The sequence below is a fragment of the Euleptes europaea genome, chromosome 18, assembly GCF_029931775.1.
Source record: "Euleptes europaea isolate rEulEur1 chromosome 18, rEulEur1.hap1, whole genome shotgun sequence".
Classification (NCBI taxonomy): domain Eukaryota; kingdom Metazoa; phylum Chordata; class Lepidosauria; order Squamata; family Sphaerodactylidae; genus Euleptes; species Euleptes europaea.
The window spans coordinates 15,496,861-15,515,433 of record NC_079329.1 but is presented as its reverse complement, the minus strand read 5'-3'; the positions used below and the strand labels follow the sequence as shown (position 1 = coordinate 15,515,433).

General features: G+C 48.5%; 1 protein-coding gene across 1 annotated transcript in view; it reads right to left on the bottom strand.

Annotated features, from left to right (window-relative positions):
* Positions 1 to 2,194: 2,194 nt before the first annotated feature.
* LOC130490465 (serine protease 27-like) overlaps positions 2,195 to 18,573 on the bottom strand; it is a 39,736-nt gene continuing 23,357 nt past the window's right edge. Inside the window, exons 5-8 of the mRNA XM_056864292.1 lie at positions 6,608 to 6,770; positions 5,005 to 5,276; positions 3,752 to 3,921; positions 2,195 to 2,476 (exon numbers count right to left, since the gene is read on the bottom strand). Of these exons, the coding sequence (XP_056720270.1) occupies positions 2,195 to 2,476; positions 3,752 to 3,921; positions 5,005 to 5,276; positions 6,608 to 6,770 (887 nt within the window). The remainder of the gene's footprint in view (positions 2,477 to 3,751; positions 3,922 to 5,004; positions 5,277 to 6,607; positions 6,771 to 18,573) is intronic.

The window sequence follows — 18,573 nt, the reverse complement described above, 5'->3', positions numbered from 1 at the left end:
CCCCTGCCGACTGCTTCGGGGCTTCCTTTTGATTATGCATGCCTTTCCCGACCATCAGAGGTCGCCACGCGCTCCCCACACGTTTCCATGTGTTTTGCCCACATTTTCCGGATCCTGGCTAAAAAACAGCATCCTGAAAACACAGGCAAAATGCGCAGGAACACAGGGAGAGCAAGATGACCTCTGACGGTGGGGAATGGCACACATAATCAAAAGGAGGCCCAAACCACTGTCAGAGGGGTGACCGCGAGGGGAACAGTCCTGTCTAAATGGCCAATGTTAAGTTAAACAAAATGTCTTAAAGTTGAAACCTTTCCACGTTCAGAAAATTGAAGCAGGGTTTCTATAACTAAATACATAGGGGTAACAGTGAATAGAGACTTGCCTAGTGCCTAGGAATTCAGTTTACTGGTTCTTTCTCACAGCAACCTTCTGATGAGCCAAGTGCAACCTCTCCAGTCCACCACAGACCAGATTCTTCTCATGTGCTCCTCTTCCACAAACGAACAAACTGGGCATCACAGAAACCAGGCTACAATCTTCAAGTTGAAAAACACTGCCTTGCACTAACAGTATTATTCCAATAATAACACCTGCCGTCCTAAATTTAACCCTCCCTGCTTAGCAATTAAGTTTTGCACACATAATTTTCAGTTGCCATAGACAAAGTGGGAAGAATTCCCTCCTTACTCTCCAAAGCAGTCAAAAAACATAAGAAAAGCCCTGCTGGATCAGACCAAGGCCCATCAAGTCCAGCAGCCTGTTCATACAGTGGCCAACCAGGTGCCTCTAGGAAGCCCCCAAACAAGACGACTGCAGCAGCACCATCCTGCCTGTGCAGCAGCACCATCCTGCCTCTCCATCCTGGAGAGAATAAGTATGTATCGTAAGGACATAAGAACATAAGAAAGGCCATGCTGGATCCGACCAAGGCCCATCAAGTCCAGCAATCTGCTCAAACAGTAGACAACCAGGTGCCTCTAGGAAGCCCACCAGCAAGACGACTGGAGCATTATCCTGTCTGTGTTCCACAGCACCTAATATAATAGGCATGCTACATAAGAACTAAGAAAAGCCTTGCTGGATCAGACCAAGGCCCATCAAGTCCAGCAGTCCGTTCACGCAGTGGCCAACAAGGTGCCTCTAGGAAGCCCACAGTCCACGAGACAACGAGAGTCCTACATTGTAAAAGAGACACCATTTGTGCAAACCTGCATGTATATTCACTAGATTCCACAAGCAGCACCTTTAAGTACTGAATGTTAACATTTTTTCCAGAAGGTAGTCCAGTGGAGGAGGGGGAGAGGCAGAGGGGATTGGGAATTGTGCAAAGTGCTCTGTGTTGCTCCTTGACCAGGGACAACGCCATCCCCGTCCTTCATCTTGTAGACACCCATGATCTGCTTACATGTTCCAAATGAAGGTGATGGCTGAAGACCTCTTGGGATTACAACGGATCTCCAGGCGACAGAGATCAGTTCACCTGGAGAAAATGGCTGCTTTGGCAATTGGACTCTATGGCATTAATGTCCCTATCCCCTCCCAAACCCAACCCTCCTAAGGCTCCACCCTAGGGTTGCCAACCTCCAGGTACTAGCTGGAGATCTCCTGCTATTACAACTTATCTCCAGCCGATAGAGATCAGTTCACCTGGAGAAAATGGATGCTTTGGCTATTGGACTCTATGGCATTGAAGTCCCTCGCCTCCCCAAACCCCACCCTTCTCAAGCTCTGCCCCAAAAACCTCCCACCAGTGGTGAAGAGGGACCTGGCAACCCTACTCCACCCCCAAAATCTCCAGGTATTTCCCAACCCAGAGCTGGCAAACGTAGGCTTACAAGCTCATAAAACCCCATCATGTTCTTGTTTAGAAAACATGGAATGCTCTAAAACCTTGCAGACCAAAAACTATTCATTCAAGGAGGGGCCGTGGCTCAGTGGAAGAGCCTCTGCTGTGCGTGCAGAAGGGCCCATGTTCAATCCCCAGCATCTCCAGTTAAAAGGACCAGGCAGTAAGTGATGTTAACGGGCTCCTGATATGTCACTAAGGGCATGACAGGGCAGCGGAAGCAACTGAGTTACCCGTATTATCCAGGAACGTTTTAGTGGAAAGTTCTGATTTCACAGGATTATTATTTTTTTCATCCTAACTTCTCATTGTGGTGAGCGAAGGACTAGTTGCACCTCGATTCTTCTACGTAAGAAGCGTCCTGGTGAGGCAGGAGACCACAAGGAGAAGCGCAAAGCAGGAATCTTTGTGCAAGGTGGCAGAGGCCGACGGAAGCGAGTAAACCGTGATGTTCACTAGGCCAAACTGAACGTTGGGCAGGTGTTGCTGTAGCCAGTCCTGGTAGAAACCAACTCGGGTGTAGACACCTGGGCGGTTGGGCAAGGCACACAGGTCACCCCAGCTCACAATGCCCGCCAGAAACCACGCACCGTCCACTTGGCAGACCAGAGGGCCCCCGGAGTCACCCTAGGTGGAGAAAAACGAGGAGACCGTGATGTCCCCGAATCAAAGTGAAGCCTGTTTCTCACCTTATAGGGTTGCCAACCTCCAGGTACTAGCTGGACAGCTCCTGCTATTGCAACTGGTCTCCAGCCAATAGAAAATAGTTCACCTGGAGAAAATGGCCACTTCCCTTCCAACTGGATGCTATCATAGACATACTTTGAAGATGTACCCTTCCTGCACGAACTCTCCATTACCTTTTCTTTAATCCTCTAGAGATATACCAGGTAACTTTACCTTTGCCCAGTCTGCCACTGCGCAGGTGCAGTGTTATCTATTTGTTTGTTTGTTTATAGGATTGCCAACCTCCAGGTACTTGCTGGAGATCTCCAGCTGACAGAAATCAGTTCACTTGGAGAAAATGGCCTCTTTGGCCATTGGACTCTATGGCACTGAAGTCCCTCCCCTCCCAAACCCCGCCTTCCTCAGGCTCCGCCCCAAAACTCTCCAGGTATTTCCCAAGCCAGAGCTGGCTGCCCTATTTATTTATCTTCTACTTTTCTCCCTGATCAGGGACCTACAGCACTTTTTCACATCATTCTCCCCCTCCTTCAACTAATCCTCACAACAACAACCTTGTGAGGGTCGGATAGACTGAGAGATTGTGATGGGCCCATGGTCACCCGGCAGGCTTCCATGGTTAAGCGAGGGATTCGAACCTGGTCATGCCAGGTTCTAGTCGGACACTCTAACCATTATACCACACCAGCCCACCACTACATCACCCTATTCCAGGGTGCCCTCCCCTCTGCCCTGGGAAACCACAGTATGGCTACCCATTCCTGGAATTAGGGGACATGACTTCCAGGTAAACTTAATCCCCATAATTTTTTTTCCTGTTTCCGAAGTTAACTATTGCTTCTACTGATATGCCTGAAACGCACATATCCAGCTCTTCAGCAAGCTCTTTTATGTCCTGGAAGAGGAAGAAGAGGTGGTTTTTATACCCCGGTTTTCTTTACCTTTAAGGATTCTCAACTCGGCTTACAATCACCTCCCCTTCCTCTCCCCACAAAAGACACCTTGTGAGGTAGGTGGGGCTGAGAGAGTTCGGAGAGAACTGTGACTAGCCCAAGGTCACCCAGCAGGCTTCACGTGGAGGAGTGGGGAAACCAACCTGGTTCACCAGATTGGAGTCCGCCGCTCCTAACCACAACACCACGCTGGCTGTTCATGCAGACTTGGGTGTTCCCTGCACCCTCATGATTATTCAGCCACAAACTAAGGGTCCTCCCTTACCAGACAGGCGTCTTTCTCTCCTTTGGCATAGCCCGCGCAGATCATGTCGTCCTGGATCTCTCGCCAGCTGGGGCTGATCCCCGTGCCAATGTGGTACATGGCGTCACAGACTAAGCTGTCTATCAAGGGCAGCTGGAGCTGTTGCAGTGTTTTAGGAGCCCCAAGGGAAGCTTGAGACCAAAAGGGTGGTGGGACAGAAGAAAGGGTAGAAGACAGGAAATGAAGTAAGCAAGGGTAAGTGGTGCATTCCGGCATGCCAACTCCCACCTCCGCATTGGACACATCCCCTTCCCCTGCTAGGGTTGCCAACTGCCAGGTAGTAGCAAGAGATCTCCTGCTAATTCAACTGATCTCCAGCTGACAGAGATCAGATCACCTGGAGGAAAATGGCCACTTTGGCAATAGGACTCTATGGCATTGAAGCCCCTCCCCAAACCCTGCCCTCTTCAGGCTCCACCCCCAAAATCTCCCGCCGGTTGAGAAGAGGGACCTGGCAACCATATCCCCTACCCATGCCACATCAAGCACACCACCTCGTCAAATTGACTAAAGATCTACCAATTACTAATTTACTACTAATTCTGCTTTTCCTTTCATAGATAGGTCCCTCCCTTCTTTTAAGCTCCACCGCATTCAAAGGGATTAAAAGCAGGTTTGGGAAAGAGCATGTAAAAAAGTAAAGGGGAAAAAACCTGGGGGATGCACAGAAGACCACAATGCTTGGGGAAGCAGCGGGGGGGAAGCCTCTTCCCAACAACATCCCAGCCAGGTAACCTCCAGGGTGACCTAAGCTCCCTTTCTAAACTGCCTCTTTAAAAGCTCCCTAAACCTTCCAATAGGGTTGCCAGGTCCCTCTTTGCCACCAGCAGGAGGTTTTTGGGGCAGAGCCTAAGGAGGGCGGGGTTTGGGGAGGGGAGGGACTTCAATGCCATAGAGCCCAGTTGCCAAAGTGGCCATTTTCTCCAGGTGAACTGGTCTCTATCGGATGGAGATCAGTTGTAATAGCAGGAGATCTCCTGCCACTACCTGGAGGTTGGCAACCCTACCTTCTGAACCAGCTTTTCTGAGCTCATTCAAGCTAAACACCAGGGAGCACCTTTAACTCCACCCTTTCCAAAAATGCCCCAACCATTTTAGTGCAGCGGCCACTCTCCTCAATTTGGCTATCTCACCACTCTGTTTTCCTGGGGCCCCTAACCACCACTTTCTCACTCCCTAGTCTTATGACCCTACAACCCACAATGCATCCTCACCTCCATATTGTGGGGATCCCCATCCCGTCACCCAGCATAAGGCGCCCTCTTGGAACTGGACACTGGCATCTGGAAGACAGGCCGGAAGGATGCCTTGGGTGAAGCGGATTGGGCGTTGCAACCGAGCCAAAGCTATATCGCCACTGGTCCCATCTCCAGCATAGTTCGTGTGCACAATCACCTGGGAAATTCTCAACCACACAGCTTTGGGGTCTGAGTTCAAGAGCTGGTAATTCCCAAGGTTTGCCCGAAAGTTCTCAAGTTTTAAATTCCTGTTCGGAGAAACATCCAAGGGTCAAGACTTCTGGGGTTTCCAAGTGAAAAGGGAGTATTGTAGTATTGAATGCAGAATTGTCTATCAGGCCATGCTCACATCTTGACATAGCCTCAGCCATCACCTCTCCTAACCTCCTGATGCCCCTGATGACCACCAGCATCTTCATGTGGCTGGCCCAAGGTCACCCAGCAAGCTTCCATAGCGTGAGTGGGGATTTGAACATGGGTTTCCCAGATCCTAATCTTAATCTTAACCGCAACACCACTCTGGCTCTCTCCGAGGTTCCTTGCATCTCTGCAAACAGAGCATCGTCTGCCATGTTCATTTTCCTGGGGCGGCAAATTGATTTTAAATTGCATTTGCATAATATCATATGGAGCCCCGTGGCGCAGAGTGGGAAGCTGCAGTACTGCAGTCCAAGCTCTGCTCACGACCTGAGTTTGATCCCAACAGAAGTCGGTTTCAGGTAGCCGGCTCAAGGTTGACTCAGCCTTCCATCCTTCCAAGGTCGGTAAAATGAGTACCCAGCTTGTGGGGGTAAAGGGAAGATGACTGGGGAAGGCACTGGCAAACCACCCCGTAAACAAAAGGCTGCCTAGTAAACGTTGGGATGTGACGTCACCCCATGGGTCAGAAATGACCTGGTGCTTGCACAGGGGACCTTCACCTTTTTAATATCATATGGAAATATACGGTTGGGTCCTCCTCTTTCTTTGATACTCACAACCACCCCGTAAGGAAAACCAGGCTGAGAATCATAGCAGGCTGGCACTTTCACATATGCCAAATAATGCACTTTCAATGCACTTTCAATGCACTTTAATGATTGTTTGCAAGTGGATTTTGTCATTTCACACAGTAAAATCCAGTTGCAAAGTGCATTGAAAGTGGATTGAAAGTGCATTATTTGGCATGTGTGAAAGTGCCTTATCAGTAGCTTACTACTTAACTGCCGCTTTGAAGGTATGCCGAAAGTTACAACCAAGTTATGCCTAAATGTTAATTTGCATACAGGCGCTCTTTTTTGCACTGGAACTGGAACTAGAATCAGAGCAACTGTTCCAAAATCACCCATTGAGCTTCATGGTAGTAAGAATTTCAGTATTTCAACTAGTCCAGCATAATATTAAACACAGGCCAAACTGGACTCGCTTTCAAACACGTTGGGTCCGGGTTCCTCGCATTCCCCGCCACCACACAGCAGGTACAGGGAACTGTTTTTTTAAAGCACGGCAGAGGCCCAATTTAGATTTTATTTTTAAATGCTAGGCTCAGCTTGCAGCCTACTGAATTTGGTCGGTGGGGGCCATTCTCCCAGCCACTCACCCAGGGAAGCAATGGGCCGCCGTCAGGACCCATTCGGTGTCGATGAGGGTCCCTCCGCAGGCATGCTGTCCGTTGTACTGGAGACTGACTTGCCATGGCCACGCTCCACGAGAGGCGTCCTCTCCCCCGACAATACGGTTTTCGGCCACCACCTGACCACAATCTAGCAGAATATACGTGTTTGAAAGAAGGAGAAACCAGAGTTACCGTAAGCCTGGCTAGAACTTTCAGGGGTTTAGCCTCTTTCTTGGGATGTCCAGGCAAAGGAGTAACTTTCCAAGGTGAGGTGAGGAAGCAAAGGGGGAAGTTATTTTTCCCCAATGCCTACCCCTGTGGTTCTTCAACATTCCAAAATAATGAGATGAAAGTTGCATAAGGCCTGAGCTTTTGCTACTGGCTCCACCTCTGACCCACCACACACTACGCCAATTATTACCCCTGGCCTGCTAGGTGCAACTTCTGTAGGGTTGTTAGCCTCCATGAACACATGAAGCTGCCTTATACTGAATCAGACCCTTGGTCGATCAAAGTCAGTATTGTCTACTCAGACCGGCAGCGGCAGTCCAGAGTCTCAGGCACTTTCACGTCACCTACTTGCCTGGTGCCTTTCACTGGAGATGCCGGGGATTGAACCTGGGACCTTCTGCATACCAAACAGATGTTCCACCACTGAGCCACAGCCCCTGTCCATGGCTCTCCAGGGTCTCAGGCAGAGGTCTTGGGGCAGTAGTGCCCAAGGGAAGGGGCCGTGGCTCAGTGGCAGAGTGTCTGCGTGGCACGCAGAAGGTCCCAGGTTCAATCCCCAGCATCTCCAGTTAAAGGGACTAGGTGAGTAGGTGATGTGAAAGGCCTCTGCCTGAGACCCTGAGAGCCGCTGCCTGTCTGAGTAGACAATACTGACTTTGATGGACCAAGGGTCTGATTCAGTAGAAGGCAGCTTCATGTGTCTTTCACATCACCTACTTGCCTTGTCTCTTTAACTGGAGATGCCGGGGATTGAGCCTAGGACCTTCTGTGTGCCAAGCAGATGCTCTACCACTGAGCCACAGCCCCTCTCCATGGCTCTCCAGGGTCTCAGGCAGGTGGGACCTGGAGAAAATGGCTGCTTTGGAAGGTGGAATCTATGGCATTATACCCCACTGAGATACCATCACTCCCAAAATCCCACCCTCCACAGGATCTACCCCCAAATCTCTAGGCTTTTTAGGCAAGCCTAGATACCTAGCTTCTGCAAGGCATCACTAGATTCTGGCCATGTCCTATCAGGCCCTTCCCCCTGATCTGTCAACCCCCACAATTCTCAGGCTCCACCCCCTTCTCTGGGTCAAAAGCTCATCAGAGGTGTTAGCCTTTTAAAAAGACACACATTTTTGTGGAAATGAATGAAGAAATTGTTTTCCTCTCTGAAAAAAGCAAACATGCACATCTGCCACATGCATGTACATGCTATGGGTTTGAGTTCGGCAAAGCCGAACTAGAAAAAAAAACCCTGAAAAATACGTTATCTCTTGCTATTACAACCGATCTCCAGCCGATACAGACCAGTTCACCTGGAGAAAAGGGCCGCTTTGGCAATTGGACTCTATGGCGTTGAAGTCCCTCCCCTCTCCAAACCCCACTCTCCTCAGGCTCCACTCCCAAAATCTCCAGGTATTTCCCAACCCAGAGCTGGCAACCGCAGCAACTGCAGATTGCAAACTTTCCACTGGAGATACTCACAGTTATGAGTGACATTTTCTAGGATACCTGGATAAAGAATGAAAAAGGGACATCAGAGGCAATGCTGTGGAACCAGATGGTTCAGCTTAAATGAGAACCAGAAATAGACAGTAAACAGAAACTACAGCGAAATGAGAGTCAACAGTTTGGGTAAACATGGGGCTTTAAACCCCGAGGCATCCTTCCAGCATCAAGACAAAATATACTTGGATTTTAGCCCATCTATGTAAATGTATCAGAGGAAATGGAAACTATTGGAGTGCAATGGGAACAGAATGATTTGTGTTAGTTTCTGGAAACAGGCTTGGGCCTGGTTGGAATTCCAACCGTATGTAGGGTTGCCAACCTCCAGCTGATGGCTTGAGATCTACCATGACAACTGATCTCCGGGCGATAGAAATCAGTTCCCCTGGAGAAAATGGCCGCTTTGGCAATTGGACTCTATGGCTCTGAAGGCCCTTCCCTCTCCAAAACCTGCCCTCCTCAGACTCCACTCCCCAAAATCTCCAGATATTTCCCAACCCGGAGCTGGCAACCCTAACTATGTTATATGAAACATTATATGCACATTATGGGGCATATGTTTATTCGGTAATGAAGACTGTACTCCGGACACCCTCACAGAACTTCATTCTTTGATACTACATTCAAAACATTCTGAAGCCCTGCGGAAAATTAAGGAACTATTCAGGATCTGATCATGCACTGGTTTTATTTATTTATTTATTTAAAATGTGCATTAGCTGCCTTTCTTCCTTACGGAGCTCAAGGCAGCTCAAGGGCCCTTTGACCAGTTTTAGTGTCACATACATCTTCTAGAGCCTACTTCATCAAACACACGAGGTGGACGCTAGGGATTCCAGCCTCCAGGTGGGACCTGGAGATCCCCTGGATTTACAGCTCACCTCCAGACTACAGAGGTCAGTTCCCCTGGAGAACATGGATGCTTTGGAGGGGGGCTCTATGGCATTGTACTTCCCTGAGGTCCCTGTCCTCCCCAGGCTCCATCCCCAAATATCCAGGAGTTTCCCAACCTGGATCTGGCAACCTTAGTGGACATTCAATTGTCAGATATATAAATATTGTCCCTGCTGCCTGCAAGTTGTTCCTCTCTATCTATGCTGCTGTCAACAGAGGATCCGCTTCATGTATCTGATGGGCTGTCCAGGCAGTAATTGCACGTGGATGGAAAGATCAGAAGAAATGGACTCTGGATCTTTGGAATAATTACTTATCTGAATATATTCAATCAGACATTGTAGCATCTTTAATAAAGGGTACAACTGGAGAGAACAACATTGAAGAGATTAAAATAAAATGGACTTTGTGTGTGGACTGGGTCAACAGAGGAGAAGCCAACCCAAATATAGCTCAACAACTTAAAAAGCTATGCTCATGTATAAAGATTGTTTTTTGAGAAGTTCCAGGGGGGGGGCGGGTATCACAGGGGAGTAAAACGTTATGTGAAGTCTATGTATTGTTTAGAATGAGAATGTTAAGATATAAAGGGCATATAAACTGAATAAAAAGAGACTGCTTCAATTTCATGTATCTGATGGGCTGTGGTCCATAAAAATGAATGCTAGACTAGAAAAATGTTAAGGTTGTAACCATGCCACGATCCTGTTTGTTTTATGGCAAAAGCAGCACATGAAGGAGGGTTAATCGGAGTAAATGGCCTGAATAATATGACTGCCCCAGGCAGTATTTTTTTTGTAAAATGTGGATGTGCCTTGCTCATGAAGGATACAAAGCCAAAGAGTCAGACACACAACACCGATGAACTAGATTCACAGGTCCTGATCTCCTTTTCATGACCTAATTAACGACACCTTCCATAGACAACCAGAATTCTAACTGTTCACTGATAGATTCAACAACTTTTGGAAGACAAGCTTCTTGTCCCTACTGGAGGCTGGGGGTAGAGGCTTACATGGTCAAGGGATAAAACTCAGGGTCACCAGCATAGCCAGCAGTGCCCACAGTAGGGTTGCCGATTTCCTACCCAAATCGGGCAAGCTCCCACACACCCCACACACACTCCATTGCCTGCATTTGCTGAATTAAGCAGAAGAAAAATGGAAGGGAACAGCGTTGTGGGCACTGTGATGTCACTTCTGGGTGACTGTGTGCAACACTCAAGGAAATTCCCCTAATCTCTATGGTATTTACCACAGAGATTGGGAGGATTCCTAGAGTGGCTCCAGGAGGATAAGCTATAATGTCGCTACACTGGGTGTCTGCTTCCCAAACCCTCCTGGGGTTTGGCAGCGCAAGACTTGGCAGTCCTAACTCAGAGGTAGAGGCATAAGAACCACAGAAAACACATCTTACACATTACAAAGTTCTCATGTTTGTTAGATGATGACACAAAGACTTTGAAGCAGTCGTTCAATGGGAGTTTTGTGTCTCCCACTTCAGTATTTGTATCACATTGTCTGATCTGACCATTGGTTGGGTCAAGGAGAAAGAGCCAAGCTGGAGGCTGGAGGAAGTTGAGCTTGAAGTGCTGTCCTAAGCCGGTCTGCTCAGAATTACTCAGATCTACCTATTCAATAAGACTTACTCTCTAGAACCTCTTCTTAGGATTGCAATGTGAGATCTCCACTAGGGCTGCAATCAGGCATACAGAAGAACTGGACTTTGGTTGCAGCTGAGCTCCATTTTCCCTCATACACTCTACAAACAACCTAAACGCTGTCATCTAAATCCTACACCGATTTCCTCTTCACCTCTCACCCCGTGCTTCAGGCAGCCTGTCTATTTTTTCCCCAACTGTAAGTTGATCTGATTAAAGGTTTGTTTAAATCCTTTTTTTAAAAAAAATCTAAACTTGAAAAACTGTTCCTGGGCAGTGTGAGAAGCAGGCTTAGTAAAGTCATTAGAGCCAATCAGTACTATACACAGTCACTTCCTCTAGAAGCTAACAGGATTATTTTTCCGGCGATCAATCCTACTGGGAAGATTGTGGTCTTTTATGGATGGCTGTTCCCCTAACCGTCACCCCTCCGACGACTTTGGGTCTTTAATTTTATTACTCATGCCGTTTCTGATCATCAGAGGTCGCCTCGCTCTCCCCATCTCCCACAGAAACAGAGAGAGGAGGGTACATAAAAGACATTTGCATGCACGTGCCCATGAACATATACACACACTGCAAAGAGAGAGAGTCAGGCAGGGTTGCCAGGTCCCTCTTCACCACTGGCGGGAGATTTTTGGGGCAGAGCCTGAGGAGGGCGGAGTTTGGGGAGGGGAGGGACTTCAATGCCATAGAGTCCAATTGCCAAAGCAGCCATTTTCTCCAGGGGAACTGATCTCTGTCGGCTGGAGATCAGTTGTAATAGCAGGAGATCTCCAGCTAGTACCTGGGGGTTGGCAACCCGACACACATCCCATCCCCACCAATTAGCCTGATAGGCTCAGAATGCTGCCCATCCTCCACCCTCTTGGCCATTGCCCAACCCTCTGTTACATTACGTTATGTACCGTAATGACTTTCTCACAATAGGACAGAGGTGAGCTCTTGGATCTAGCTGCTGAATGACCAAACTGGTTTCTCCCCGCCAGTGTTTGCAAAGACCGGGGCCAAGCAGGAGTAAAGTTGCAACCTCCAGGTGGGGCCTGGAGTTCTTCTGGAATTTCTACCGGTCTCCAGATGACTGAGCTCAGTTCCCCCTGGAGAAAATGGCACTTTTGGAGGATGGATTCTACAGCCTTGTACACTGTTGAGGTTTCTCCCCAGGCTCCACCCCCAAATCAAGAATTTCCTAACCCAGAATTAGCAACCCTAGGAGAGTGACTGTTGTAAACTTTGCCCGTGCCACACCTTGATCACCCACACTTTCCCTTCCTGCGGCATGTGATCGCACAGAGTACATATATGCAAACCATTAAAAAAAAAATTCTGGGTGGGGGAAGGATAGGAAGTACGGTTTGGCTTTGCCTCTCTAAGAACACCTCCTAGCCTGGCAGCCCTCTCAGATGCCCCCAAACCAAGAAGAATTGTTTTTTATATGCCAACTTTCTCTACCACTTAAGGAAGAATCAAACCGGCTTACAATCACCTTCCCTTCCCCTCCCCACAACGGACACCCTGTGAGGTGGGTGGGGCTGAGAGAGTGTGACTAGCCATAGGTCACCAAACCGGCTTCGTGTGGAGGCGTGGGAAACAAAATCCAGTGCACCAGATTAGCCTCCGCTGCTCATGTGGAGGAGTGGGGAATCACGCCCGGTTCTCCAGATCAGAGTCCAAGCAGCCCTTAAACAGCTGATTGCCAACGTTAGTCACCCAAGACCAAAAAGAGATTCCAGTTTGCTTCCAGCAGGGCTGCTGGGAGGGGAGAAACTAGGGGAAGACAAGATCCCCAGGGTTTGGGGCACTTTAATGGCCCATAGAGGAGCCAGGCATGTTGTGGGATTTGCTTTTACATGATAATCTGCAGGCATAAGTGGCTCTAGGCAGCCCTCACTTCTAGAGAACTCCAGGAGCCCTCATTGCCCGCCCTAGGGGTCTGGATTCCATTCACCTTCAAGGCTGACTCGCAAGCCGTTATCCTCCTAGAGCTGGGGACAGAACGTAGGAATTATGCCCCTCTTTACACATACACACACATTCTAGATTAATTAACCCCCGAGTCTATGGAGAGCCAGCATGGTGTAGTAGTTAAGAGCAGTGGTTTGGAGCAGTGGACTCTGATCCTCCATATGAGCAGCAGATGCTAATTTGAACCGGTTTGGTCTCCCCACTCGTCCACATGAAGCCAGCTGGGTGACCTTGGGGTAGTCACAGTTCTATTAAGAGCTCTCTCAGCCCCACCTACCACACAGGGTGTCTGTTGTGGGGAGGGGAAGGGAAGGTGATTGTAAGCCGGTTTGATTCTTCCTTAAGCAGTAGAGAAAGTTGGCATATAAAAACCAACACTTCTTCTTCTTCTTCTTCTTCTTCTTCTTCTTCCAATGTAGCTTTTAAAAAATCCTTTCAGGAGCAGTTGTCAAAGGAGCAGGAAAATCCAACCTATTGACCACCCTTCCATCCCCGCCACATTCATAAGTCGAAATAGAGGCTATGTAATTGGCACTCAATCAATCCTGAATATCTGCCCATTGCCCCAATCCTTTCCCACATCTGGGGATGGAATGCAGGAGTCTTGGTTTTCCACCTGGCCTGCTTTACCCACTAGACACCACTCCCAAGATGCTCAATGGTCATCTCTCCAAAGGTGGGGCATCCTATTCCAGAGGCAGCCACATGACTCTAGGAAACGGAGAACATGGACTTTGGAGAATCACTTGTGTTTGAAACAGAAGTCTAGCCATTTATGCCTGGGAGGTTTGGCCTTGGATTTGCCGCTCTCTAGGTGCACATTTTTCCCATCCACATTCACAAAACTAAAAAATAAGCCCCCATGCAGAGTTTTGAGAATTCGGATGGGGGAAATGTGCATCTAGCAAGCGGCAAATGCAAGGCCAAACCTCCCATGCATAAATCGCCCTAGTAGGACGTGTGGGGGAATCGGCACATTCCAACCCATTAGGCTGTCTTTCTCCCTCCTCCTCTGAATGAAACTCAGCAAGCCAGAACTCTCCAGGTAGTTGGTTGTTAAATATATACTTTCTTTAAAAAAAACTTTTCAGAACCCCCCCCCTCAGCTGGGAACCCCCAACCTCAAGGCATCCAGACCCCTGCAATAGGCAACGTTACTTACCCTGTATCAGGGGAAGGACGGAGAAGCACAGGAAAGGAGGGAGTGTGTTTTTCATAGTGCAGAGGGCCTCTGCTTCACCTCCCAGTGAGCAGGGCAATCTTAAACCTAAAGCCCTCCAGGTTTGCTTCTCTGATAAGTGAAGAGTACACAGAAAGGTACGGCCACTTCTTGGCAGCCTCTGGGGGAGAATGTGACTCAACCTGTCCTCCCACCCTGCAGTCGCCTGTCCCCCTTCAGGTAACCACGCCCTGCTGGCTGTGTTTCCCCTCCTAGCCTGGTCCGATTTTGTCGCGGGCATTGACAGGAATCTAGCGGAGTCCAGCTTTCACGAAAGGAGGCCCCGTCCTAAGAAAGAAACCCAATCTGCGCCGCCTCGGTCTCAAGGTACAAACCTCTCTCGCCTGTCTTTTGCAGGATGGTGTTACCTCCTCAGAGACGCCTGACCAAACTCCCAGAGTCATTGGCTTCTTTGTCAAGCCGGCTTGCTTCTCGGGAGAAATTGTGTAATTGCCACACTTCCAGGTAAAGGGTAACTAATTGAAAATCCAGCCAGCTCCTCAATCCCCTTTCCTAGAGAGGAACAGAAGCGAAGACTGCTGGCTTCTCAGCCTACCTGCTTTAACCATTAGGCGTACTACCAAGATGGTGAACATTCAAATGTATGGCATCCCATTCCAGAGCCTCACAACCCCATACAAGCCCTGCATACTTGTTTCCCTTTCATACAAGGAGGGAGAATATACACTTTTGAATCTGCTAGAACCAGTAGCCACAACAGAGACAAGCACGATTCTTAAGAACAGCCCTGCTGAATCCCACCAATGGTCCATCTGTAGGGTTGCCAATCTCCATGTGATAGCTTGAGATCTTCTGCTATTACAACTGATTTCCAGCCGATAGAGATCAGTTCCCCTGGAGAAAATGGCCGCTTTGGCAATTGGACTCTATGGCATTGAAGTCCATCCCCACCCCAAACCCCACCCTCCTCAGGCTCCACCCCAAAAACTTCCTGCCGGTGGCAAAGAAGGACCTGGCAACCCTGTCCATCTGGTCCATCATCTTGTTTTGCACAGTAGCTAACCAGATGCTTCCAGGAGGCTTAAATGCTTCCAGGAGAGTCAGTGTGGTGTAGTGGTTAGGAGCGGTGGACAGTTTCAAATGCTGGGCAACATTTGCCCAAAATATGCCCTCAAAATAAGCCGGCCTCCTGTTCCTCTGCTGTACACAGAGTCTGATCAGTTGTGCCTCATTCTCTGCCACTTGGGGCTGTCCTGTACAAAGGCCTCCTCGCACTGTTGAGAGGTCACCGTTAAGTTTTCTTGTGCTTGTGGGTTGATTGTGGCAAATCCAGATGGCTTGCCAGCCTCCAGGTGGTGGCAGGAGATCTCCTGCTATTACAACTGATCTCCAGCCAAGAGAGATCAGTTCACTTGGAGAAAATGGCCACTTTGGCAATTGGACTCTATGGCATTGAAGTCCCTCACCTCCCCAAACCCAGCCCTCCTCAGGCTCTGCCCCCAAAAACCTCCCGCCGGTGGCAAAGAGGGACCTGGCAGCCCTAACGGCACCCGATGCACTGCTAAATCCCCAAATGATGGGGTTGCCAACCTCCAGGTGAGGCCTGGAGATCTCCTGGAATTACAACGGATGTCGAGACTACAGAGATCAGCACCTCTGGGGGAAATGGCTACTTCGGAGGACAGACTGGGTAGCATTGTATGTCGTTGAGGACTCTCCCTTCCAACTAGAGTTGCCTGGAGATTTGGGGGGCGGAGCCTGAGGAGGGAGGGGTTTGGGGAAGGGAGGAACTTCAATGGGTATCATGTCATAGAATCTACCTTCCAAAGTCCCCCCTTGATCGGCAGGAAGTTTTAGGGGGCGGGGGTGGGGTGGCTGTGTGCATGCACGGCTCTGTGCAGGCTATGATGTCACTTCCCGATTTACTTCCAGAAGCACCGCATCATTGCTGCTCCAGAGCAGCAATCAAGTAAACCCGGAAGTGATGTTATTAAGTGTGCACAGCTGCACACACACTTAATCACTGCTCTAGCGCAGCTGGATGGATTGCCGTGAATTGGATCGGCAGACAATTGCCTGCTGAAACCACCAACCTACAAAAAAGGACTGGAACTATAGGTGCACAAAATGTTAAGACTGTACAACACATATGGCAACTCAGGCTGTATAATGTACAATCAAATATATTCCAAATATATAATGAAGTACAAGTGAATATAGTCCAAATATTCCAAAATCAGCAGTTATTTACAATTACTCATTTACAATTACATCAAAGAGTCTCATTACATTGGGCAAGACTGATACTGACAGTCATACATTCACCTTTGCTCTGTTATACTTTTACATTTCTATGTGGATCAAATCCAGATGAACATAGTACACAGCAAGGTAAGTACCCAAATGTTCTACTACAAATAGTTGTCCATATAAGGTGTCTTCATTAATGTTTCATAATTCCTCTTTTTCTTACAGGTTTCCAGTAAATTAAGCCTGTTTCGAAGTGATATCTTCCTCAGAATTAGGATAACACGTAATAAATACACATACAAAACAAGTGTGTCAATATCAGTATCATAGCACAGAACCACCTCGATTACATAGATTTGAAGTGACAATTTCTCTGCAAAAACCACTTGATTACACAGATCTAAGTTACAAGTATCTGGTTACATTTGCTGTCTCCAAATAATGAGAAAGATTGTAGTAACTGAAGAAGATCTTCCCTCGAAACAAGTCACACCCGGGAGCTCATCTTGTTTGGACAGCAAATGGAACCTTCAGATTCTTGTTAAAAAAGATAAAGGTCCCCTGTGCAAGCACCGGGTCATTCCTGACCCATGGGGGATGACGTCACATCCCGACGTTTCCAAGGCAGACTTTGTTTGCGGGGTGGTTTGCCAGTGCCTTCCCCAGTCATCTTCCCTTTACCCCCAGCAAGTTGGGTCCTCATTTGACCGACCTCGGAAGGATGGAAGGCTGAGTCAACCTTGAGCCGGCTACCTGAAACCAACTTCAGTCGGGAATGAACTCAGGTCGTGAGCAGAGCTTGGACTGCAGTACTGCAGCTTAGCACTCTGCACCACGGGGCTCATCTTGTTAACTTAGAGGCTTATCGCACCAACAATTTACAGCATATTATCATCGTGCTTGGTGTGTGTGTTTTGGATGAGTATTCTTCATTTCCGTCACACCGTGCCTGTTCAGACTGCTCCCAAGATGGTTTATCGTCATATTGTCATATCGCAAGGAGGAGCATGGGGGAGCACTGAGCCATGTCTACATCACTGATGCTTCCCCGCCTCTCCTCCCCTTTTTTTTCACGCATGCGCAACATCATTGATCCGAAGGAGCGCTGTACGCCGTTAAGAATTGCCTCGTTTGCACAGCAGGGAAACCCTAATCACAACCTATGCAGGCATCCCCCCCCGCAAAAAAATGAGCCATTCCTTGCACAGTGCCGTCTTTTGGGGGGCTGGTCCAATGATCTTGCATTTTTTCGTTGGGACGAGCACATTAAAAAAAAAATTGAGAGCAGGGAGGACCCCGGCAACGGGAGAAAGGGAGGAACAGGCGGGGAGAAACTTTGTGCCGGCAGGAGAGCCCTGACTTGTGTGTGTGTGTGTGTGCGCGCGCGCGCGCGTGCGCGGGAGCTCTCTCTATCCCTCAGTCTCTCTCCCTTCCTCCTCCTGCTTCCCCCTCCCCCATCTGCCGCTCACAGCAATTTCACTACTTTTCCAGCTCTCGCCCTCCTCTGCATTCCTTCCCCCTCAAGCCCACGAACTGTTTACAAAATCCACTTCAAGGACATGCCATATGAGGGAAATGTTTAATTGGGACCTTGCACAAATAAAAATGGTTGATCTAATGTTCCAACGTTCCCGTGTTCCTTTGTAAGACCACAAGCACTTGTGGGGGGGGGGGATTAAGTAACAATAATGATTGGTGGATGCAAACAGGAGGGGAGGGGGAAGGTGGGATGGGATGGGAGGAGAAAGGCTTTTCATTGGGTGTTGCAAAAAGAGGGGAGGAGAACTGAATAGCGTATGTAACTGAACACACCCCTTGGATTGCCGGTTTTGAAACGACATAACGAAATACATAGTGGTATAGGCGTTTTGGGGGAAAACAGATGTCTGGCGCTTCCAAAGCATTTCCAAGCCAAAATGGGAGGTCTGAGGTGCGATCTAACCTGGATAACACATTATTTTAAACATAGTATATACTGAGTGCATTAGGCCCCTCAGATATATGTAATCAAGTGGTTTTTGCACAGCAAATTGTCACTTCAGAGTTTTGTAAGTCAGATCTATATAATCAAGTTGTTTCTGTGATATGATTAGGGTTGCCAGCTTCAGGTTGAGAAACACCTGGAGATTTTGGGAGTGGAGGGTGGTGTTTGGAGAGGGGAGGGACTTCAATGCCATAGAGTCCAATGGCCATTTTCTCCAGGTAAACTGATTTCTGTCGCTTGGACAACAGTTGTAACAGCAGGAGATCTCCAGCCACCACCTGGAGGTTGTG